The sequence below is a fragment of the Xyrauchen texanus genome, chromosome 34 (assembly GCF_025860055.1).
Source record: "Xyrauchen texanus isolate HMW12.3.18 chromosome 34, RBS_HiC_50CHRs, whole genome shotgun sequence".
NCBI lineage: Eukaryota > Metazoa > Chordata > Actinopteri > Cypriniformes > Catostomidae > Xyrauchen > Xyrauchen texanus.
The window spans coordinates 18,721,796-18,748,623 of NC_068309.1; the positions used below are offsets into that span (position 1 = coordinate 18,721,796).

Below are 26,828 nucleotides of genomic sequence, written 5' to 3' on the forward strand. Positions count from 1 at the left end.
ATTTACAATCACTTTAAACTTTCAGACAAGATTTTGTCAAACCAACATTGTCTCTACAAACTTCACATTTCTAGGACAGTACTTTTGTTCAACACAAAATATCTTCTTTCACCAACCACCTCAGCACAGTTGTTTTGTAATATTGGGGAGAAATTAAAGCAATGAATAGTATAATAAATATTTTTGTTTAGCACTTTTCATACAAAGCATAAAGCTTAACCCTATAAAGCCTATATGAAATCGAAATTCCAATTTTGTAAGAGTGGCTAATTACATTAGTTTTCAAAGTTGATGGGCTGCCAGACCTTTCTATATTTACACACACACACGTAAAAGTGTATGTTTTATTTTATATTCCATTTACAACCATTTTAAATCATATAAAAATGTGGGGTGACAATTTAAAAACAGTACAAATGTAATATTCTTTAACACCTTAAACTCTGCAATTTTTCACTGAAATTTAAGAGCTCATCATTCACACATACTATGGACTAACTGCAAAAAAAAATTTCTCAGAGAACCCCCAAATAAAATAAAACACTCCATAAAGCAATTTTTCAATAATATTGTGTGTTTGTTATCTTGTTATAAACTGAATGTGTCCTGAATCTGTAAACATGCAATTCGGTTCACTCTACCTCCCTTTGAAGTTAGGCAGTATGTTAGTTCAAGTCAGCATTTACTTGCATCGTATCCCATACAATGGAAGTGAATGGTGACTGAGGCGGTCATTCTGCCTACATCTCTTTTGGTGTTACACAGAAGATATTATGGCATAATTGTAATTTTTGGGTGTACTTTGCCTTTAAGGATTGGGAATGCACTTGAAAAACATTTTTGCGTCTCCAAATATATCCAGTATAAAATATGGAATCTATGAAAATCTATTTAAAAGAACAGAAAATTAAAATGCTAAGAATGGTGCCTGCTCTTCAGATACATGTTTGAACTTGAGCAACTTTAATGTGATTCACAAAACAAGGGATTGGGGATCTTATCATTTCTTGGCAAAATGCATTCCAGTATGGAAGAACGCATCTGCCAACACATGCCTAAACAGAGGTTATCAAAAAAAAGGGTGTAATACATCATTATCTACATATGATACATGTGGAAACATGATGCATATCCAGGTGTCATATCTTCTATATTTAAAAACAGGACACATTTCATTTTGCTTTACCAAACAAGTTATTTGATAAACATTCAAGGCATTACATAAACTTTTGTAAAGAACATTAAATGGTACAACATCATTTTTTTTTTGAGAAATTACAAAGCATAAACAATCAAAACATAATCTTCAAAAATCTTAAAATTCCATAACAAAATGGACTACTCTGTCCAGGAAGAGGTCAATAAAAGACCAGGTGTTGACAAACACACATCCACTCACACATCAATCACAACCCTAAAACATCAAACCCAATCATGCTTAAACTGCCGCCAATTTCTATCACAATACATTTTCAAAATTTAATCCATTCAATCATATCAACCCGAATAAAATAATAAAAATGGTTTAGAAAAGTCCATAAGTAGGATTCAGATCTACAAAAGGCTGTTGCCCAAAACATGATTCTGAACCAAGTAAAAATAAAAAAAATAAAACTGTCAAATGTGATTTTACACACAGTAAATCACAATTTCCAGGACTGCAAAATAAAGTAGGCAGCTCTACAATGAAGGGAAAAAAATATGACAATGACAACCAAAAACCAAAATAATAAATTATCATGACATGTTATACCAATTATTTTTAGGTGTTTGTAGTGATGTTGGCACTGAGTACCTCCACATTATTTTCTCAAATACATTGACTACTATATAAAATAAAGAATAAAAGCTCCTTCATGGACCCTCAAACTTGAAACAACTTAAAATGAAGTAACACAGGAAAAACACCTCTGCTATTTCAGTAAATGCAGTGCACTGCTAAAATAGGTAAGATTAGTCTAAAATGTAATAACGTAAAACACTTTTTGATGGCGGAGTGGTTTTATCAAGACGCACAGTGTCTTGACTCAGGGCTCTGGATGCTCTTTGACAGACTCCTCCTTCAATTTTTCCTCCTGAATCCGAGTTCGAGTTGAGCCTACAGTGACAAAAAAAAAAAACCCACAGGCGATTTCACATGAAGCAACAATGTCTATATTTTGACTGTAGAGGGCACTGATACTTTCAGAATCCATATAGGCTGAACATAAAATATTTTTGAGACTTTTACATTGATTCCTGGCCTTAAAGAAATATTCCAGGTTCAATGCAAGTTAAGCTCAATCGACCTAATTTGATGCATAATATTGATAACCACAAAAAATTATTGTGGTCACAGTGAGGCACTTCCAAATGGAAGTGAATGGGGCCAATTTTTGGAGGGTTTAAAAAAGGTAGAAATGTGATATATATATAAAAACCTATATGAAAATTGTTACCCCACAATGTTAAAACTTGCATATTATTTGAGCTTAAGTTGTTTAAATGTACATTTTATGGTCATTTTAGGGCTAAGGCGTTGCGTTGTCATGGTAACTTTACACAGAAAATTTAGTAAGCGATTTTATCCCACTGAAATCATATTAATACATATAGGGTTTATGCCTTGTGTCTACACTTTTGAAACGGTGATCTTTTTTAACATTTATGATTGGCCCCCATTCGCTTCCATTGTAAGTGCCTCTCTGTCACCCAGATTTTTGCTTTTTTTTTGTGTGGTAACCATTATGCCACAAATGTTGCTGATTGAGTTTAACTTATATTGAACCAGGAATATTCCTTAGGCCTAAACTGTATTTGAATATTCCACCTGAAAATGTTTAAAGCATTTGCACTGCAGATTACATAATTTGATTACAATTAATTAAAAACTATAATTAATATCATTTAATAATAAAATTACTGTTAAAAATGACAAATCTAAAATGACAGCCAACCCACAGTATACATAAATTTCATCCTACATAAAAAATAAAAACAGCTTTGGCAAAGAGAGGAAAATGTGACAGCATTATGGTTTTGGGATATCTAGCTCACAATTCAGACAATAGACATGTACCAAAGCAGCAAGACACTTACTCATTTCTGCCAGCTTCTGAATAAGTGTTGATTCACCACTCGATTTGCTAAAAATAAACAAACAGTCACAATGATTCACTGGAATGATGGAGATAAAAATTGTGAAATATAAACAGTGGATTAAATGTTTTCCCACCTTCCATCAGCTTCATCCTGCCCATCCATGTCGAAGCGCAATCTCTTCAGGGGTTTGGGGGTGGAGCCTCCTTCCAGACTCCTCTTGAGGGACCAATCACTGCTGCTCACCATTTGATTGATCTTTTGAAATTTGTCTGCTGACTGTGGGAAGATTGAAGAAATAAAGATTTGTAAACAATGTCTAAAATGTTTAAACTCGTTTCAAGCTTAATAAGTGCTTTTAAATTACTAACCCCAAATGACTCTCCAATCGATATCAGAATTCTGCCCAAGCACAAAAGAAAAGAGATGTCACAATTAGTACCAAATACACGCACGCATGCACACACACACGCACGCTAGCAACACCGAAATCGAGCAACGTGACAAACTCTCCCTTTACAATGACTGCTGTAACTCACTGCAGGTTTACACTGTTTGAGATCTGCATTTCGACGCAAGCTCAGTGATGCTACGCACAATGTTCTGCACTCTCGCGAATGCTCTCAGTAAAAACAAAAACAGTCTGATTAGCATAATAAATCTATTATTTACACCGCGTCTGTGCCTTGATTAGAACGGGAGCATTTTAGTTTTGTCATGTTGCTCATTTGCAGTGTATTTAACATCTACATTCAAAGCGAGCGGTGCAATATGCAATGAATCCAAACTAATTACAAAGAGCTTTTCAATCTTGTTCTACAGCTTTTTTTCAAGTGTCAGGTGATGCTTCTTCAGAATTAATTTTCGTGTGCCTCCAGAACAGAGCAAGAACATAAAGCAAGCATCTGGGCATTCAGACGGTATAAAACTATAAATGTTTAATATAAATTTTGAATCTCAACTTTTCAATATGGACTTCTGAACCCTAGAGTCTATGCACATAATAATGATCTCCTATGGTTTAGAAAAGAAAAAGAGAAAGCAATCTGGACCAAGCATAATTACAATTTTAAATGTAATGATATGAAGATTTGATGCTGAATATTTCTAAAACTGATGGACAATCCATCAGGATGTAATGACAGATGTGATACCTGCTCCGTGGGGTCATGACCACTGGAGACATCCGGGTTTTCAATGGTGAGACGTAGACATTATTGCTGCCGGGCACTCGCAGAGGAGAGTTTTTGTAGGGGCTGCAGGGGATACGGGGGATGGGAGACAGAGGAGGTGGCTGGGAGAGAAACAAACACCCATTAGTCAGAGGAAATCTTTCATTTATTTGAACATGGAGCTCCTTATTAGACCATATAGCAGGTGAATATCTCCATATCTACAGAATCAAGACTGACAAAACTCTGTGAACGATATCCACAAATAACATCTCAGACCACATCTCAAATGTCAAATACAGAATGTAAACCAAAGATTGACCTTTGTCTCTTTCAGACCACTAGACAGCAGTATAACACAAGCAGTGAGAATCAAAACATTTGCTTTGCTGAAATGAAAACATGCATCTCACCCGAGGAGAGGAATATTGAAGAATGTTAGTCTTCAGCCTCTGCATGAAGACCAGGTTGTAGAAGACAATTATGGAGTCGTATTGACCATCCCGGATCAACACATGCTTAAATGTCTGCCACATAAAAAAATAAATAAAAAGAGAGCGATAGACATGTTACATATTGAACTGATGCTAATATCACCTCATCTTCAGTTTTCTTTAAAAAGAGTAAATCTAAGAATCTACCAATCATTTGAAACAGAATACAGTTGTATTGATGTGGATTTACCTCCTGATTAGTATTGGGCAGCTCTTTGTACGCAGTCACAATAGTTTTGAAGCGCAAATCCACGTTCTTCACCTTGCATATGGAATACATGGCTGACATAATCAACTGTAAATGGAAAGAGAGGAGTGGGTCAAGATTTAACTAGATTTTTTAAATTTAAGCTTAAAGTGCCCTTTTCATTTTATACCAAATTCGCTACAAAACAAGGTATCTTACGGTTTATAAAAATAAGCAGAACTTAGTCCAAGAAATATTTAATTTTATTTTTTAATCTAAAAAGAAATAACATGAAGGATGTACTAAAGAGAAAGAAAAAGAGAGGGATTAAGTGTTTTATTTTCATTTGTAAATTTTATATATACACAGCATAAAAGTTCTATATCCATGCTCCTAAGATTGTTTATGATTATTTACATCACAAAGCACTTGATCGAATTGGCCAATTTTCTGGCAAGAACATGACTGGTCATAAAAAAGCGAGAACTCTGATAGCATTTTCACAAAGTTGACATTTACATGCACTTACATCCAGGGCTTGACATTAACACAGGCAAATGTGGGTAGAAATCGTCTGTGGCTGGTATCTCAGGGGTGGAGCTAGGAGGCGGCCACCATGGATAGAAGCCTGGCAACCCCATTGGCCACCTCACTCGCAATTGCCGTTTTGGTCATTTTTTGTCTTGGGCACATGTTTTTTTTAAAGGTAGATGAGTCTCTGTACAACCGCAACACACAGAAGACTTAACATGTGGACACACCAAGGTTACTGCACCTCTCTGTCCTGGGTGTCATTGTATCCACTCCCCTGTTTTTCTATCCACACAACAATATGAAAATGCTGCCCAAAACTTTCTGTGCCACCACAACAATGATCGCTGGACCCTGCCCGGCCACCCCTGTGAAAAATACCTGGCTCTGCCCCTGGGGTAGCGCAGTCAACCTTCCTAGCCATTAGCAAAGTTAAATGTATTCATCTCACGTCCAGTGTTTTATAAGTAAATAAATACTGTATGCTTCTAAATTGTTACACGCGCATCTCACCTGGGAGAATGAGGCGTGTTTTTGTGTGAAACGCCGCAGCACACATCAGCATGCTCCAGAGATAGAACCAGAGCTTGATACAGCACAGAGCAAAACTTTTGATAAAAAATAGCTTCGATATCGCGGTGGCCCAGTAGAGACCACAAAACTTATGTGACCTATTTGAATTCTGCAAATAATTTTCAAATAAAAAGCTCTATATAGAGGAAGTCGAACCTTTCAAACTTTTAGACAGCCCTGAAAGAGATAATGTGCCCTGGATCAACATCGAAAAGAAGAACATTTTTTTTAAATACACATCCTACAAACTAAAATGTTTTGACTGCAGTAACACTAACTGATAACTGGTAACTGATATAGATGCATATTAAATAATTAAGGGCAAAGATTTCATTTTTATTATTAATAATTATTCTGTCATCATTCAGTCAGCTTTGATCCAAACATAGGACTTTCTTCCGTGAATATGAATGAAAAAAATTCATGCATTTTTCCATTCATGGAAAAAGATGCAATGAAAGTAGTTTAATCTTCCTAACGTATCCATTTTGTATTCCATGGAATTATTAACTGTGAACATTGTAGTTAAAAGTTTCTAAACAGGTTTAGCCACTTAGTTTTTCATAACAAATACTATTGTTGATTTATTAGGAAGACTATCTGTATTCGTCTAACCACAACCACAGTAATATAGAGCTATCCATGGTTTTACCTGTGGAACTGGAACTTATGAAAGTTTTTCCAGATGAAAAACTTTCATAAAAAGGACTTCAATAGACCAATAGACAAATTATTCACAAAGTTTTCCTCCTATTCGGTATGTTTGTTTGCCTTTAGATATTCTAAAGATGACTTAAATCATTAGGCTTGTGTACTGCTAAACTCCGATCATTAGACCAAATGCACATCATTATGCAAGTAAAGCCGAATCCAGGATATTTTCTCAAATTTAGAAACCCCGGCTGGACGCTTTAAGGTCAGAAAAAGAGGACATGTACGGGAAAAAAAGAGGCTGTATGGTCACCCTAAAGAACGGTAAATCTCAGAATGTTATTCGCATACTGCAGTTCGGGAAACACTGATATACAGAAAGTGAGCAACGAACGTTCCCAATCACTGAAACGGAAGACTTCAGTCTAGCGTGAGCTCACTATGCACTCTCGCATAAACTCCCGTTATAATCACTGAATCTAACGGTCTAAACTGCTAAATCAATCTCGTTTACATCTTATCTGCACTTTGTTGTTTATGATGAGAGAATTCACAAGGGTGTAGAATTCAGTCAGTGAGTGCATGCCATGAACAAACTTTTTTACATACCTCCGCCTCCCGAAAATCAACTATCATTAGCATGCGAATTTGCCAGCTAGATTAAATAAACTTAATTAGCCTAAATTACACTTTACAGACTTTACAGGAGGCTACTCAAGGATTTGGTCTTCGTTTTATCCATAATTTGTATTTTTTGTTCTCTAGCCAACACTCATTGAAGAGGCAACCTCCCGGTATGTTGTCATCTCCCACTCTGTTCCATCAGAGGGCGCACATAAAAAAAGACTGGCAGATCACACTATAGACATACGCTCTTTTTAAGCAAAAGCAATTAGGCTTATTTTATCTAAAAATGTAACTATTCAGTAAGATAGCAAATTATTATTAAAGCAATGCAATTACAATTAAGCAGTTTCAAGCACTTTATCCAAAATCCAAGCACTTTTCAAACCTTGAAAACACTACATTAAAATTCAAGCATTATCAAGATTTCCAGCACCCGTACAAACCCTGTAGTTTATATCATTGTTAAAGGCATGTGGATACACAAAGTAATCATGTAACAGCTAAGCCATGTCTAAGATATATTTCTAAAATTTATCTCAATTGGTATTTACAATTATTTAAATTCTACAATCTAAGAAAGCAAATGCAACATGTATAATTTCATGAATACGGTTAAGAGCAAGAGCTGTGTTCTTAGTACCTGGTCCAAGTGTCTGTCTCGCATTAATTCATACTCGTTCTGGAGTGTGTGCTGCAGCAAGGTCCATATTATTGGTTCCAGCTCAGGGTGTGAGGTCAGCAGTTGAGAGAAAAGCATTTTCAGCCGGAGGTAGGCCATCCTGTACACTGAAAAAGATTGAAAGAAAAGATGAACGTCGTAGCTGTAAGGCAGGTCAGCTCCTCTTTGATCTTGATGGTTTGATGATCTTCATCATGTAACTGAAATCAGTCACATCAAGATTAACGATAGCAATAGTCACAAACAGGGGCACCTGCCTTTCTGTTTCAGATATTTTACCTGACCTGCTCACAGCTCAAACTGAAAATGGAAAAAAATATAAACCTTTCCTGAAACAGGGAATAAAGATACTCTTAGTATTGGCAACAGTCACCACATTAGGCACTTTTCCACCACAGGGCTAAATGGTTCTCATTGCAGAACTGTGCTGTTCAGTACCGATCAGTGCTTGCTGGTATGCTTAAGGTTTCTTTTTGCAATGTGGTGCTGTGAAATCAGCAGCTGACTGAGCAAGTGACCAATTGTGATCATGAAAGCTGTTCCACCAGCATGGTTCCCTGTCCTATGTATAATTAGCTAATTGTACTGAGAAATCTGTGGTCAAGAACAGCTTGTAATCGTACCATACCAAATCATGCTCAAGTGAAAATACTACAGTAACCGGTACTCGTTCATGGTGGAAAAGCGCTTGCTGAAAATACAGGCGGCCAACGCAGATCTCCATAGACTACTGCAGAATTTTTCTATTTTAACTAATTCAATAATGCGTTCAGTATCCAAAAGAGGTGCATTACTCTTAAATCTGTTTAATACATTTGCCACATTTAAATCCATTCTGCAGAATTCCTCTGAACTTCTTCCTCAAAATAAGTGCAAAACGTGAAAAAGTCAGCAGATTCTGTGTGGGCTTGAATGTCCAGAACAGGCATTCCAAATAATATACTGCCAACAAACAACTGAAGTGAAATGTTGTGATATGGCAAGCAATTGCCGACAAATGACAACATGTTTAACAAACAGGTATGTAACTTCTGTTTATACACTATATAGTAGACCACTATATATTGTTCTACGGTTTTATTCCAGGAGAGTGAGAACATATTCGCTACATTTTAGTGTTACATTTGACATAAACCTCCTGAGACCCAGCGTCCACATGTGTGGACAATACGTTTTGGCTTCGCTATAGGCTATTCATAATATAATTTAAACTGACTCATCTCAGTTCAGGAGACTCCAGGTTAAAGGGTTAATCTTTTGACACACCGAGTCATGTGACAAAACATGGTGCGACCTCAGTTTGTCTTTGGGATAAATGGCAACAAACTACATTTGGTAAGAAACCTCAAGTCTTAAGTAGCAGATTAAGTAAAAAGAGTAGTCTCTAGTTTCATCTGATATGACATCTTAAAAATCGAATCGATTTTAATGCAAAACAGCACGCTGTTAAACACAATTACCACATACGTGGATAATAGGCTAATTTTCCTTAAAATATTCTATATTCACTGTGCATTATCACATTGAGAATCAATGGATGCATCCAAAAGCTGGAAAATGTTGCTTTCAGAGGCTGTATACAGGGTTAGGCTGAAAATAAGGTGCATTTCAAACTGTACTTAGACCAGTACAGACAGACAGCACACTGGAGGTTAAGTTATTCCCTAATTAGGAGGCAAGGGAGCATCTTATAGTTTTCCTATGCAGCCAAGTGAATTCACTTCTATCAAAAGTTTCAGTTTCAGGCTGCAGAAAATGTTTGGCAGATATGTACAATGGAAATCAGTACACAGATTCAGAATTTTTCGTGCAAAATTTGATTTAACATTGCTGGTATTGATTGGGTGATGCAGGACATTACTTTACGTCAGAAATTAGCATAATTAATTCTGATTCAATGTCTGTAACGTCTCAAAAACACTAATAACTAGCACACCTGGAAAAACAATTTGATTAAAATAAAAAAATCTGACTTTCTATAGCTTGGTATTATTTAAAATGTCACAACTTAGTCCTGCTATCCATATATGTGGACATTCATTTTTAGAAGTCACGCTCGGGTCTCCGGAGATGTAAAGTGAAACATTAAATCAATAACAAAAACCCTTTTTCCAAGTAGTTTCGTAAAAACTAGATACTGATTAACATGTTGAATTAACACAAACAAGATAAATGTAAAAACTACTAAGTTTATTCAGACCAAGTTCAATTAACACACAAATAAAAGTGTTGAACATACTTTTGTGTATGTGAATATATTTAAAAAAATTTGCTTTAACCTACATTTTTTATAGAAGAGGCTCAGGGAGTTTGATCTGGGTGGTCTGCAGCCTGGTATGGGAGGCTCAGTCTCTGTCATTGGGGGTTGACGACTTGGCCGTACAGGAGAGAGATACCTGGCGAAAGGAAGAAGGTAAAGAGATAATTACTAGAGTTAATAGATGTTAGTGGTTAAAATACTCTGGAATAGCTTGCTGCTCTAGTGGTGCACTGATCAGGAAATTTGAGGCCGATATCGATCTCTGATTTTTTAAATTAAGATCTCACACTTTTGCAAGTTATATGTAGCAGTTATTTGTTTATGCCCCACACAGTAAAATTACAATAACACTTTATAAAAAAAAAAGATTATATTTGTTATCTTAATTAACATTATTTGTCACCCAGATGGAGATCATTCTGATCACAGATTTTTACATTTATAAAAAAGGGAATAATTAAACAGTCTGAAGATCCACTTTAGTTTTATTTTTAAAAAAATTGTTTTGCATTGATCAGCACCAGAACTTTTGGATGTGCATGCATTCCCCCCCCCTTCCCATTTTTAACATTATTTAACAACATTACTGTAGTTAACATGAACTAATGAACTTGCCAATACATTTTTAAAATCAAAAGTTATATTCGATCATAGTGCATAAATGTGCATTAACACAAACTAACAAAGAACTATTGTAATTTTATTAACTAACATTATGATAAATAAATGCTTTAAAAATATATTGTTTGTTCATGATACCTAATGCATTAACTAATGTTAAAGATATTAAACCTTTTTATTAAGTGTTACTGAAGTGGTCTGAATTGCTAACACTTATTTGTATTGATAACAGTTATTATTAGGTCCGTTTCCAATATCAAAAGGTCATTGTGACATACTAGCAACCAAAAACCAGGAGTTCATCACACACTGTAGACATGTTCAAAAATAAAAAAATATATATCCATTATAAGTTCTAAATCTGCTCCAGTGAGGAATCATTCATATCTATGATTTGTTTAGTGTCATAGGTGTCTTGTTGCAACCAAAAAAAATAAACTAATTAAGCAAATGCGTGAAGACGCTGTGCCCTTATTGAAGGTTAACAGTTACAACTGTTATTAGTTTTATTGTGACCAAAATTAATCCGATTTAAATTGGGGTTCACACAGAATAGTGCAGGGATGAGTGATTGATGATGAAATATTGAGAGCTTAATATTCAATACACATGTAATTCAAATGGCATATTTAAACAAAATGGCATATTCATGTGAAATGCATCATGTCTGAAAGTTTAAATTCATGAATGCTTAGAATTGCCAACAATTCACCCTTCAAAGGCCACTCTGTCATGCTTCAAAGGCTGAGCAAGCACTCATTCATTTGAGTGACTTGACTTTGTATGAATTGCACATGAATTCATATGAAAACTAGCACAAGAGAAGGGCTTCCAAATGCTAGTGGATGACCTTGTTTTAAAGGCAGGTGCCCACTAAGATTTTGGCCAAGATTCTGCCATCTGAGACAAATTTAGGGAATCCTAAAGGATTTCTGCCATCACTAGGGCTTATTATAATCGCACAGTGTGCACCCGCCTTAGAGACAAATTTCCTCCCACAGGCTAACCACAGTTCGCAATCCTTTCTGACTATAGACAAATAAACTTTACTGGAGGCAGGAAAAAACAACCCCCAACCACTGCGATTTAAAATGTCAAAAATATACTAACTTTACTCTGTGGCTGTAACACTCCAACCACAGACCTTAGAGTCTTAAAAAGCTTAGGTTTTGAACACATCAGAATTGACCACTAAACTATTCACAAAAATAGATACTTCTATTTTTGATATACATCTGATATATCAATGTATATTGATATACATTTGATATACATGTCTTGAATCAAACAAGATATGTATATCAAATGGGCCATCCAGAAAGATTTCTTTGATCTAATCCCCACAACATGAGGTGTAAAAGTATGAGACCCTTTGCCGAAACCCAGGTCTAATAACCTACTTGTTTGTGTTAGCTGCCTCAACAGTTTCAGAACAGTTTTGGTTCCCTGTTCTTACAATAAATCAAAAAGGAAGTATGTAACTTCATTCTCACGAAAGGTCCTCAGATACTAGCGCTTATCCCACAGTGCTGCAATACAATGGTGAACTATGGCTTATCTACATTAGTTGTATGATACAAACTTGCACCACAACACACAAACTTGTCCATATTATGCTGATACTCAAATATATCTGAACATAGCAATTAATGGAATTGTTCACCCTAAAATGACAAACTTGGAATATGACAAGTCTCATGGACTACTTTTACAACACCTTTGGGATCTTTTTAAGCTATAAAGTGAGGCACTATCAACTCCTTTTGTATTGAAATTGAGACATTCTTTAAAATGTATCCTTGTGTTTCATGGAAGAAAGGGTCTATGGGTTTGGAACTACATAAGGGTGAGTAAATGATGACAGAATTGTCATTTTTGGTTAAAGTATTCCTTTAAGACAACCCTATTTGGGATACACACCAATTATGTTTGGCCAAAAATCTGTATATTTGAATCCAAATACTGCCATTCTTAACCTACCCAAATTGTCATTATTTAACTTAATAAATTTAAAACATTTTAGGCAGAAAATATTTAAAATCTCAATCCACTTGGAAAAAGATTTCAGCTTTTAAACCTTTTGCTAATCAGCGTTTAATTTTTATGTTTTTAATGTTCATCTGAGGCTTTTCACAACAACAGAACAAAATCGTTTTAAGATTTTGGCCACTTTCCCATGCATAGATTATGCAACAGGGTCCTATACTATCATTTCCTCTACGCAATATTTCCTCTCGAACACAAATTCAAAAATGTGGACTTCGCTGTTGCATGCCCAGCACAATTTCGAGGAGTCACTCACAGGTCAGCCGCTGTATGGTTGTGATGCAGGGGTTGGTTCAGTGTTGCCGGGGGATCTGCTTGTTCACCGGTTCCTTCTTCACGAGACTGTTTTAGAAGTTCAAACAGTGGAGAGTCCTGGGGGGGGGACAAGGTAGTCTATGTTAGTTACATCACAGCCACTCTTGACAAAAATGGAACTAATTAGATGATGATTTTTTTTTCTCCCTCAGGAACAATCTGAAAAGTATGGGGTGTAACATTACGATGATACATATATCCATGTCCACTGTCATACATGTTTAAAATGGCACTGTAGTTTCCTGAAGGAACATAATTTAGTTTAAAAATAAACCTGACTGACATTTTTCACCCAGTAGTCCTTGGCCGCTGACCTCCCTAGGTTATGCCATACCATCTGCATTTGTACATTACACTTACAAAGAGACCGGTTGGCAGAGGCTTCTGTTGGGCTTAAAGCCATCTGCCATGCAGCCAGCTACAATTTATTTGCATGGCGGACAAAACTATGAAAATAAAATTTATAATTTCCCATTGTTTAATGGCCAATCATTCTATGTTGAAATAAACATCACAAAATTTGCAATATCATTCTGAAGAAGACTCGTGTCGGTAGAAACTTTAAATGCTTTATTATAATTGAAACTTGAAACCATTTTTTTTAACGGATGTGTAAAAAAATAAATAAAAATAAATAAATTGCATGTAACTATAACATGTTATATAATTAAAGCATGTTAGTTTTCATGTTAGCATAGCATGCTAAATTAAATACTAAATGAAAAATGTCATCAACTGTGTGAGCTTGTAAAGTAATGTCCTATGATTATTAATAATTAATATATTCTGCTCCGGTCTGTACCTTTAACTCAGTGGTTCTCAACTGGTTTTGCTTCAGGACAGATTTTACATTGAAAATCAAGTGGCAACACACCATGGTAAAAACATAACCTGTATTTGATGTATCCTGGGTCCAATTTCTTTTTATGTTGCGTAGTTTTGTTCAAGGTTTTCAAGTACAAGGGCAAGCATCACGTGACTAGTGTTGTCACGGTACCAAAATTGCAGTAGTTGGTACCAATACCAGTGAAATTTCACGGTACTCGATACCATATTCGGTACCAAAGCAAAAACAGGTTACTAAAAAAAAAAACACTTATTAAAAGACTACAAAACATTAGCAGCAGAACTAAGAACAGAAATATGCCATTGAGCAACACTTTAATTTAAATATATAATTTTTTAATTATAACAAAACTGAACAATGTCGGCTTAAAGTATTTTTAAACACTTATATAAGATTTGCTTCAACTTTTACAAAAAAAAAAGCCTAAATAAATAAGCATACAATAGAATTAATAAAAAACAATTTACAAACTAATGTGCAAAGTGCTCTCTTATTAATAAAGCTGCATATTGCCAATTTTCTTCATAAGAAATGCATAGTGACATATACAGATATTATGATTAAGTCATGAGCAACCGCATTCTAATCTAGCTGCATTTAGCGCGCGCGCGAGGGAGGAGCGACCGAGGCAGTCTTTCTCAGCCGGGTACAGTTTCAATCTCTCCCCCTGAGATCGGGACATTCGCGCAACTCATAGAAGAGGCGCTTACCACACAGAGAAATGCCAGTTTCTGAGTTTATAGTTATTAACATGACCTGCTTCTGTATTATTTGAACTTTAATAAAGCAATTTTACTGCAATTAAGATGTTACGCTGGGATGTTTAATTTAAAGAGCTCCGCCTCCGCTTATTCCACAACGGTACATGCTTCTGAATGTACTTTTTTTTTTAATCATTCCCAAATACTTTGGGATCTACATAAAATAAACTGAAAGTTTAGAGTGCATCTGGACTGATCTGTGTAATTCTTCCTCCGTCAGGCGTGAACTGCTGCTCTCACGCAATATCGTTACAGTTTAATGTGATTTCATGTTACGTTAAATGAGATCAAACGACTATTCATCAACTAAATTTTTTTCATCAATTTTGTATTTTTGACGATGTCGATAATGTCGACTAAAAGCCCTAATGCAAATGATAATATGCTTTTAAACTCACCTGCTTTATTTGCTTGAATAAATCCAGATGTCTGTCTTTAAGTTTGAGGTGTTCTCAACTTGTTTTAATTCAAAAAATTTAATTTCAATAAATAAATACGCCCCCCTCTACAAACAGCAAATAAACAATCTGACACTCCCTGCATTTACAAGCTCTTAGTTTGCATAATGTGTTGTATGTGTGGTGACACATTGAGACATTTATGTGAACTTTGGACTGGCAAGCCCTCTTTGTATGTACCCATGTGTCAATGGACAATGCGCCTAATTACATAAAATTACACCTTAATATCAAAAGAGATACCTAAAAGACAACTAGGGATGGAACTTTAATATCTGTTAAACTGAGCTGTAAGTTGACAACATTTTGCTTACAAGAGTGAAAACTGGAAATCTAAGAACTGAATTGGTAGCAAACGGGTGCCACTGTTCAAATTATTTCAACACACACAACTGACTGAGTAATGCAAGATAATATGCATTATACAGGTATGGGCTGGACCCGATAGAGAAGGAAAAGCCAACACATGTCTAGTATACATGGGAACTGTTTAAAAAACCAGGTGGCACCTCATGTAGTTGGTTGAGAGAATGCCTTGTGTGTGCAGAGCTGTAATCTAGGCCAAGGGCAGATACTTTGAAGAATCTAAAATCGTTTTAGATTTGTTTAACTTTTTTGGTCACTACATAAATTCCATATTTCCATTAGTTTTTCATAGTTGAGATGACTTACCTAATATTCTAAAATGTGTCAAATAATAATAATAATAATAATAATAATAATAATAATGAGAACATTAGGTGTGTTCAAATCTTTTGACTGTACACCATCCTTATGGCTTTATTATAACACTATACTAACAACAGCAATGAGTAAAAGCCACTCCTACCATTTACCTTTTATAAAGTAAATGGATGTGATTTATGAAAAGGGGGAAATGGAGACTTTGTCAGAAAGGTAAGTGAATATGCTGAAACATCTGAGGTATCATTCTTAAAATGCATTCAAACCAATCATGTGTAAACTGGTACAGGCAACTCACATTGAAAGTGTAAAACCTGTATGAGAAAAGAATAGAGACATTTTCATAGAGGGGAGGGACTTCAACTACAGCACCTCCCTCTCAATCCACCAGATGAAGTACCGGTAACCATATCAGTTGTTTAAACCACAGACTGAACAGCAGTTTAAATTTACAACGCACTTCAGGATTACAACATAAAAATGAAAGACTATGACTAGAAGGCAGAACTTGCAGAAAATCTGGAAGAGGCAAAGAAGACTAACAAACCAGATGTCACACTGTGAAGCAGCCAAGGAACTGAGCAAGATGAATAATTTTTAAGTGAAATTAAAAAAGGGTTGGTTTGAGGAAATATCAGATCACTCCTTTTCTTTATGAAGAAAACAAATTAGAGAAACTGGCTATGGACTATCATTTCATTGAGCTTCAAGGGTGATGCTGTTATATTAGTTTCACAAATCTGTGAGCACCTAGAGACTGTGGATATAAAGAACAAATTCTAAATCACCTTCCTGTTCCAGCAACAAGACAGTTATTCACTGAACCACACATGCAAAGAATCTACTGTGGGAGGAAGAGAGAAGGTAAACTGACATGGTTTGATTAAACAAATGATTACATGTATGTGCTCAATCACAATTTGACAGTAGGATTATGCAACATTTTAAGATGCTGAAGTCTTCTTTAATGTCATAATCGTATCATTTTTGTTGAATTTATGAATTGCCACAGAACTTCATGTTTTGGTTCTCTGACCTTTAAATGTACTATAGAACATTGATTGACTTGCCTCTGAAGGTCTGATTTTTCTAAACTGAAGATGAACAATTCAAGAAGTAACTGCACAGAAGATGGATTTAAGTACATGTTATACAGTACCGTTTTCAGTATCGTCTTCATTCTGGGGCTGCTCTTCAACATGGTGGCAATGTACATCTTTATATGGAGACTGAAAGTACGTAACGAGACCACAACGTACATGCTGAACCTCATAGTGTCGGATACACTCTTTGTCCTCAGCTTGCCCTTCAGGACATTTTACTTCATCAATCAACAGTGGCCTTTTGGCAATGCTCTCTGCAAAATCTCAGTGGCCCTGTTCTACACCAATATGTACGGCAGTATCCTCTTCCTCACGTGCATCAGTGTGGACCGTTTCCTGGCAATTGTTTACCCCTTTGCTTCCATGACACTTAGGACCAAGCGCAATGCCAGAATAGCCTGCTGTGCCATCTGGGTGTTCCTGATCTCAGGAGGATTACCTGCAGGTTTTCTGATGGACACCACGTCTTCTCCGAATGGTACACAATATTGTTTCGAAAACTACTCTAACTTTCAGTGGCAGTCCCAAGTGTCAAAAGTGGTGGTGTTCATGGAGATAATGGGTTTCTTTATTCCATTGCTGATAAACTTTATCTGCTCCATGAAGGTCCTGCGAACCTTACGGCATCCGGAGAGCCTCAACCGCGGTGGGCAGCTCAACAAGGCCAAGATTTTGCGCATGATTGTGGTGCACTTGTTCATTTTCTGTTTTTGCTTCATCCCTTACAATGTAAACTTGGTGTTCTACACACTTGTCAGAAGTCAGGTTATTACAAACTGCACTGTGGAGTCAGTGGTCCGGACTATTTATCCAATCGCATTCTGCATTGCGGTGACCAACTGTTGCTTTGACCCTGTGATCTATTATTTCACTTCCGAGACAATACAGAACTCCATTAAACGGAAGTCTTATGCAGTCCATAAAAATACAATAAACAATACAATTGATGTTGATAGTTGCAGAACTGATTATGTGACTAAAATCACATCTTTACAAGTTAAATTTATCAATGATGAATCTACTGTGTGAATGAAACCCAGGCAATAAATGCCAGGAAAAGATTTAATTAATACTATGCCACTTGAAGAAAATGATACGCTATGAACATTCTTGGATTTTCAACCAAAACAAGCACTGGGTATAGAGCAAAGGATGCACTGGATTTATACATCTGACTGATGACTTGTGAACTTTCTTTAACACAAAATGCATTAGTTAATCTTCTTGGTGCCAACTATTTTGTGTTCACAATCCAATCTCAATTCTCATGGAACATTTGTTTTAATGGTCGATTGATCTACCATTTGTATACAAATGTGACATGGCATTAAACAGTATTTCAAGACTAAGTGCTAAAGCTCTTTATTCTCTATTACAGAGAAAGCCTATGTAATAAGAGCTCAATCACTGTTTGAGTCCATTCAGTGTCCATTCATTTTGTTTTACACGTAAACCTTCAGTATTAATACCCATTAAATGTCTCTTTAAACATCTGGCTTATGTTTAGTAACATTCATATAAAATTGCTAGTCCTTCTACGTGACATTGGGGGAAAAACAAAACAAAAGTTCCCATGAGATTTCCCTTAAGTATCCTATCATGTTATTTTCTCGGCAACTCAATCAAAATGTTTGGATTGTTTTCAGAGTCAAGCCATGATTCAAATAACAAACAAATTCCATTATATCCGCTCAGTCCTAAGACAAACAGTGAGAGGAAAAGGGAGCGACCTGTCCCACAGGATGACATGACGTTTACTTCTGTCTACCGATGATAGAGTTTGTCATTATAAGAAATTAAACTGATGACATATGGGTCTGCAGGGTGTGCCGCATGAATGTAGTTAAGGATTTCCCTGCAGTAGCTCAAGTACTGTAATATTTTATTTTTAAGACTGAATTTGTAACTTTTAAAAGTCATATCTGAAAAAAAGGAATCAACTTCTAATTTGTATTACTGTTTATAACATAACATGAGCAAAGTTTTGTTTCAGGAGAGTAAGTGGGACTGGATAAAGTCCTGCTCCATCACTCATTCTGCATTCCTGACATAATCGCATGCCTGGGGACATTTCAAAACACTCTCTGAAATCAACTCGCTGAAGTAGGGATTTTCATAGTTCAAGTGAACCTTTTTATTCATGAAATTAGCCAAGTCTTTTGGATATGAATGCTCTTTTCTACCCATAGAAATTAATAGGTATCTATGGTTACCGGGATTTGTTTCCCCCCCAAGCTAAACCATAATTATAGAGGCAGAATACTTATACACAGAGGCAGGTCTGTTCAAACGCATTGCAATCTTAACCCCCAACACAGTAGACTTGCAAATTTTACTTGGCTGAAATACATAGTCATTAAACTGTGTGGATAATTCTGTAAGGATAGAGAGCCCAACCAGCAAGCACAAGTAAAGCTTTTAATCTGATCCCTCAAGTGAAATTTGTGATTGTGATCTCATAGAATAAATCACTTAATATGATAAGATTCTGAGAATGCTCTTACTTAAAAATCTCTTACCAAATCAGATGCTAGCAATGTCTTTGGACATGCAGAGACCAACTAAAAGTTCTACTGTATTTTAACTTTTTAATGGGCTGGAACATGTTTTCCTAAAAAAAGCCCAGCTTGACAAATGTACAGCACAGTCTTGCATAACAATTTACTGGACTGACACAGACAAGTAAAAGCAAGTTACAAAAAGTAAAGAATGCACAGAGAGATGACATGGAAAAATACGTGTACTTGGCAAGATAAAGTCAGGAGTCTGTAAGCCACAATTCAGGGAAGAATGACAGTTGGTTTACAAGCATGTCAAAATGCATTATAAATAGTGGCACTTAAAGGTCGAGACCACTTAAGGTTAGGTTTAAAATGGTTCCATTTAGCATATTTTTTCCTCATTTCTATACATTTTCTACAAATTAATAGCAACTAAATTAATGAAAGTTTACTTAAGTTTAACTGAAAACTGATTTCCAAGTTTAAATTAGATTTTAGACCTGAAAGTTTTAATGTGGACTCATTTTGAATCTGGCAGTACAAAACATTAAAGGGGTGAATTCACCAAGAATGAAATCCACCTGTTAAAAGCGCTGCTTATTTGCACACAGTTTCTGCATTGGTATATCAGATCAGGCAAAGGTGCTAATGTTGAAAATCTGTGATGAACACTATTTGCACAGAGCAATTTCAATCTTACAGGCCGGTTCCAAGCTTTATACTGCAGAGGATGCAGAAAGAAGGAATGTTTGCATGGAAAGGAATGACAGGAGTTGTTTATGTGTGCACCAACATGCCCAAAATCAGTTTATTTAAAAAATCTGACAAAGCAAGAAAACTGCTTTTAAATGAGATTTGAATGGAGTTATTCTCTGCTATTGACGTCAAACCGTGAAGAGGCATGCGCACAACACTTGCACACATTGGATAAGCCAGTGAGAATGCCGGTAAAGGGGTTTATATGCAACACAAAAATGGGGTAATGGGCAAAAATCTACCAGTGTCGATCGTATAATTCTTAAGTGGTTTATGACCTAACATTGATAAAGGAAAGCCTTTTAATGCATTAACATGACCACATACATTGTCAGCTTATTAAGCATAAGAGGTGTAATAACGTGCATGTGAACGCGCTCATTGACTTCATTTAAATACATGAAATGCAGCGCTATTTCTGCAATGATCGTGACTTCTTTAACAAGATTACGCTTGGTTAGTGAATAAGACTCAGGTTTTTTGCGCTAAAATACCAAGTGCAAAAAGTGGAGCATTTTGTGAATTCAGGTGTTTTTTAAACCAAAACTGGACATTTTTATTTCGTGAAAGCAGTGTAGTTTGTTTCTAAAATAAATAAAGTAATCTTATGACCACTAAGAAAACTGTACAATTTTAATATGTTGTGATTCACAAGAGCGCCAGGTTGAGTTTCTCTGGTGATGTCCTGTATGCATTTTTGCATTCACTAAATAAAGTGTACAATTTTGGTATCCTGAGCTGAACAACTACACACACATAGTCCAGATCTTAACATTTATATGGCACATGTCCACATACACACACCCTCATGCTTATTGATTTAGTGTGACTAATATATATATATATATATATATATATATATATATATATATATATATATATATATATATATATATATATATATATGGCGTTAAGATCAGTAAAGACAGATTTAGAAGGAAGTTTCACTCAAGCTTGACAGTGCGGAGAAACACAGAGCACCTTCCAATAGCCAAGAAATATCAGAGACAAAGATTCGGATAAGTGGACGAGGCCAAGTGAAGCATATTGAACAAAATGGTAAGTTGGTTCATTCCATGTGCATGATTTCTGAATTTGAATTCCATTTACAATTCAAGAATGATTTCTCATGTGAGCACTCGCATAAAATCTAAAATAAAAATAAATTTTCCCTCTGCCTGAAACTACCAATATATGTACACATTGTAATACACATGGTATGGCATTTATAAACTGTATATTGACACATGCTTGTTAAACATAAAAAAAGCATATGTACCTCATCAAATTATCAAAATTACTCCATACAATGTTCTGTTTTTTAGTTTTTTATAACAGCTAATTAAAATGAGTTAAAATGAAAAGTATTGGCAAAACTCTTTCTATGGGGGTATGACATTATAGTTCTTGTACTGCCTTTTTGCTTTTTTTTTTTTTTTATATATATTAAACCAAACATTTCCTTTAGTTTAGTGGTTAGAAGTTATTTATTATGGGGTAATTGAACATTCGCAAGATGTGTTTAACATGTATATCACAATGTGTGCACATAACAGGCAGATTTACATTAATAACCTTACATGGCCCTTTATTGGAAACAGTTATTGTCATTTTAAATTAGTTCTCCTCTAATACAATTCATCCACTTTACTGTTCCGTTTTCATAAATCCACCCAGGTTAAATAGACCCGATTATGACGAGGTAAGAGCAGGTGGTTTGCTTTAATGAAGAGGAAGCTGTAACTGAAATGGAAAATGCACTTCTGTGGTTCCAGATGCATGCATAAAGTGTGTATAGGAGACAGCAGTCACTCGATGGCACCTGCACTTAAAATGAACCAATTAAAATGGCAAACACAAACCTTAAGCTGCACAAACAGGGTTGGAGATAATAAGTCATGTCAATTCTGGTCAAATTCTACTTAACGCTTCTGGGGTTAGAGTCACAAAATTGTAATTAAGTTCATGATAAATTATATTTCTTGAAAAAATTTTTTAAGGAATAGTTCACCCAAAAATTCTCTTTTTCTTCACTTTCCCTGATGCTATCCCAGATGTGTATGACTGTCTTTCTTCAGCAAGATTTTTAAAAGACAGAGCTCTGTCAGGTCCTTATAAAGGAAGTACATGGGTGCCAGCACTTTGACAGACCAAGTCACATTTAGGCAGCAAAAAAGTAATCCATGCAACTCCAGTTAATCAATGAATGTCTTCTGAAGCAAATTGATACATTTGTGATCCCATCTGTGAAAACAAAGCTAAAGTAATTTTTTTGTGATTCACTGATTTCTACATAAAATCATCCTACATAATGTAAAGAACATTCTGTGAAAATATAACCTTGATTTCTTTAATATTGACTGAGCAAGAATATGTCAAACGTTTGCTGAATTTCAGGCTCAGGAAATCAAGTTTTTGAGAAATTCCACTGTAAAAACAAGCTTATTTTTAAAACTGCAACACATTTGAACCATAATTATCCTGTCTATGTGCCATATACCACAAAAAATGCTGAGATTCTCTCATTTTCAGTGATATGACACATTTATGGGAAAATTCTTAAAGTTTTGTAAAACAGGCCTATTTATAATAATTGATCTATTGTCGCACATTATACATACATTTCTGCATATATACACACAGTGAAATATTTTTTCTCTCACATATCCCAGCTAAGCTGGGGTTAGAGTGCAGGGTCAGACATGATACGACGCCCCTGGAGCAGATAGGGTCAAGGGCCTTGCTCAAGGGCCCAACATAATATTTATTATGATGCGCATGTCCAAAAAGCATAAAAACATTGAAACGAATGGGGGTACCACAAAAGCTTGATTGTAGTAACAATTACAAGTCAATTCAGTGGAATGATTTGTATAACTTTATTAGTCCAATTTAATATCATGAGAAATCATCATATGAGAAAATCTCATTCTCTTACTGGGCTACTGTGTAACATTTGGAATTAAAAAAAATAAAATAAATAAATGTTCAAGGGATAGTTCAACCCAAAAATGTCACACTTTCTCAGTTTCTTTCTTCTGTCGAACACAACATTTTAAAGAATATTTTTTTTGCCTTAACTGGTTGCCGCTCAGAAGGATTGATATTAAGGTCTATTTACACTTTCTAATGGTAGAAAAGAAGTTCCTGAACCAAATGTTACAAGAATCAGCAGGTGTTTTTGCGCCAAAATAAACAGATGATTGAAATCAATGTTTAGTTAGCCTACATCTGGTATTTTCTTTACGCAAAATTATAAAACGTAGTGTCAATAAAATCCTTTATTTCATCATCATGTTAGAAATGAAAATTTTAGTATTGCATCTCAAATCCCTTCGTATACTATATAATTTAGAGCAAAAAATACACATTAGCTACTTACGTCATTTTTATGGCTACGACTACTTTGACGCTCTTCATCTCATAATTAGATTACGTGACTTTAGCCTGGATTTCACAGACGGGGTCACATTTGTGTAGAGAATTAACAACAGATTTCTGTTCATATTTGCAACAGAAGAATGAAAATCATTTGAGAGTTTGGCCATTTCAAACACCATTAGAGCCATGGGTGGAAGTGCCGTTTTAAAGACAAGATGACATTCATTAATCGACTGGAGTTGCATGGATTACTTTTATGCTGCCTAAATGTGACTTTTGGACCATCAAACCCATGTATTTCCATTATAAGGACCTCACAGAGGTCTATCATCTTCAAAAATGCTGAAGACAGACAGTCATACACATCTGGGATAGCATCAGGGTATAACCTATTTCTGGGTGAACTCTTCCTTTAAGCGCTCAAATATTTTCTTGAGAAAAGTTTTTTCTTAAAAATAAAAAGACTGACATTGTCTGACCAGCCTACTAGTGGGGTTGCCTTGTCTAATTGCTTACAACAAATTCAATACTTCAACATTGTTAAATCACAATGATAGATGTATCCATTAACCTTTTTTTTTTTTTTTTAAGTATCAAGCACCCAGTGATAATTTTTTTTTTTTAATTTAAAAGTTATTCTAATCTTCAGATGTGATTTATGATGATTTTTTTAGAACAAAACATTTCAAGAATTTGAAAGCTTCTTATAGGTACACTCATTAACGTTTGTCTTTGAGTCATCTTGTACTTATACTGACACCTAGTTGCTTGGATGCAGCATCATTTAAAATCAATAGTTTTCAGATGCCATTGTAGAAATGTAATATTCACAGTCAGCCATGATTATTTTAATCAGTGAGTGAAAGTGTCAAATATCAGGACAGTTACAGAGATTAAGAGTAGTATCGGCTTTCCGGGAATACAAAATATTCGTAGCTTTACCCTAAATTATAAATTAAGAAGAAAGTTTTAGTTAAGTATTTTCTTCTTAAGAATGTTTTGTGAATCTGGCCCCTGGTTCCTAAATGATTCTTTTAGTACTTTCACATCTTGAGGAAGCACAAACGTTTACCAAAATATATTATACATTCTGTGTACGCACACACACACACACACACACACACACACACACACACACACACACACACACACACACACACACACACACACACACACACACACACACACACACACACACACACACACACACACACACACGAAATTGCAATAGGTAGTATGACTTTCATATTTAAAAATCACAATATTTTTCAAAATAAATTGCAATTCGATTTTTTGTACAAATCATTCTGCTCTACAACTTTGGTTCTTTAAAGTAGCATTTATTACAATAAAGCCATTTCCTAAATGTGTATCATTAACTACATTTTATATAAACAACTAGTCAGTAATTACACTGAGAAGAACCTTAAACAGTCTAATATGACCATTTAGTGAGTCAGATGTTAATTCAGTAACTGCTCTGACTGATTGAGTGAGGAAATGTCTGGTGGGTTTCTAGACTCATTTGTGAGTCATTTTGACAGATTTATTAAAAGAAGCAGGCTCAGTCATTGGTGAATAAATCAGACTACACTGGTTGTGCTGTGTGTTGTTGTGTGCACAGCGAGGCAGAGGCAATGCAATAAAAAGACATGTTGTTTTTTCCCCATTGTATTATTTCACAGCACTCACCATCTCTCTATTTTCATTAAAGTCAGATCAAACGAGTTTAATTTTGCCATGGTAATTTAGTATACGAGTACGGTGTTCTGTCCGCATTGGTGGAACAACGCAGATGTTCAAGTATGAACTATTGGAAAAGAAAAGGAGAATCATTCAGCTCCAGTCTTCATCTTTTTATTTATTTATTTTTAAATAAAACCATTTCTTGATTTCCAACCCTACACACAAATATTGAAAAATCACAGACAGAAAGAAAACTTAACTGCTATAATTATGGTGCTGCTTTACTATATAAAAGTTATTGGTATAATAGTAACGCTATTGTCTCTTTAACTACAGACAGGATCAGCAATTAGATCTGGACCACAATTTTTTTTATTGATGCAATCAAAAAGCAGAATTGCCCAGACAGGAAGTGGTCATGGATTTTAGGAACAGGACATACATCTCCATTCAACCCAACTGCACAGTGGACACCAGCTATCGCTTCACATACTACAAGGTCTCCTACAGCCTGATCTTCATATTTGGCGTAGTCGGCAATGCCCTTGCACTGCGACATTTCTGCCACATGCCTCGAACCATCACCAGTTCTGCCATCTACATGGCCAACCTTGCTGCTGCGGATATCTTCTTTGTGATCTCCCTCCCTCTGCGCATCTATTATTACCATAAAAATGCCACCACCTCCAACCGCACAAGTGACTGGTCTCCAGGAAGTGCTTTCTGCCAAGTGACATTCACCCTAAAGTATGTTAGCCTATATGGAGGAATCTTCTTCCTGGTGTGTATCGGGGTGGACCGTTACTTTGCAGTGGTCCACCCTCTACTGCAATACCCGAGGAGGGTCCGTACGGCCCGCATGGTCAGTGCTGGGATCTGGTGCCTGGTCCTAACCCTTAGCTTGTCTCTGCCCTTCCTGCGGTCAGCCGCATCCCGACAACACCAGCCTTGCCTCCTGGATCCTTCTTCCAGACAACACCGTACTATAATCCTAGCAGCGCTATGCTTGGTCCAAATTGCCTACCTGTTCCCTGCACTGCTGCTGCTGCTCAGCTACTGCAGTATACTCCGTGTACTCTGCAGACTGCCGCGTCGCAGGAAAACCAGTCACCGACGCACACTTACAGTCATCTACTGGGTCCTGGGCATCTTCTTTCTCTGCTTTACGCCTTATCACCTCAACCTACTGGGTTACACTCACACAGGTGGGGCTTGTGCAATGCTGCGGCCTGACTCAAGTCACTAAAGCACTGCATCCTGTAGTGCTCTCACTGGCAAGTGCCAATTGCTGTCTCAACCCTCTCATTTACTATTTCTCCAGCAGCCTAGTGCACTAAGAGAGCACTACTGATGTTTGCTCAATAACGTCGCTGATTATGAAGGTGACTGGGTACTTTGTGTAGGAATGTGCAAAACA

General features: G+C 35.9%; 3 protein-coding genes across 3 annotated transcripts in view; 2 read left to right on the forward strand and 1 right to left on the reverse strand.

Moving 5' to 3' along the window:
* Positions 1-355: 355 nt before the first annotated feature.
* rb1 (retinoblastoma 1) overlaps positions 356-26,828 on the reverse strand; it is a 46,730-nt gene continuing 20,257 nt past the window's right edge. The window contains exons 18-27 of the mRNA XM_052104476.1: positions 13,176-13,291; positions 10,276-10,388; positions 7,954-8,099; positions 4,935-5,039; positions 4,664-4,777; positions 4,233-4,372; positions 3,450-3,480; positions 3,215-3,357; positions 3,079-3,125; positions 356-2,098 (exon numbers count right to left, since the gene is read on the reverse strand). Of these exons, the coding sequence (XP_051960436.1) occupies positions 2,028-2,098; positions 3,079-3,125; positions 3,215-3,357; positions 3,450-3,480; positions 4,233-4,372; positions 4,664-4,777; positions 4,935-5,039; positions 7,954-8,099; positions 10,276-10,388; positions 13,176-13,291 (1,026 nt within the window). The 3' untranslated portion in view covers positions 356-2,027. The remainder of the gene's footprint in view (positions 2,099-3,078; positions 3,126-3,214; positions 3,358-3,449; positions 3,481-4,232; positions 4,373-4,663; positions 4,778-4,934; positions 5,040-7,953; positions 8,100-10,275; positions 10,389-13,175; positions 13,292-26,828) is intronic.
* Positions 16,416-18,606, forward strand: LOC127627881 (lysophosphatidic acid receptor 6-like). The gene is made up of 2 exons (XM_052104477.1): positions 16,416-16,848; positions 17,063-18,606. Exon 2 carries the CDS (start codon positions 17,085-17,087, stop codon positions 18,114-18,116), a length of 1,032 nt encoding a protein of 343 aa, XP_051960437.1. The 5' UTR covers positions 16,416-16,848; positions 17,063-17,084; the 3' UTR covers positions 18,117-18,606.
* LOC127627882 (lysophosphatidic acid receptor 6-like) lies at positions 25,522-26,736 on the forward strand. The gene has a single exon (XM_052104479.1). The coding sequence runs from the start codon at positions 25,830-25,832 to the stop codon at positions 26,655-26,657; it is 828 nt and encodes a 275-aa protein (XP_051960439.1). The 5' UTR covers positions 25,522-25,829; the 3' UTR covers positions 26,658-26,736.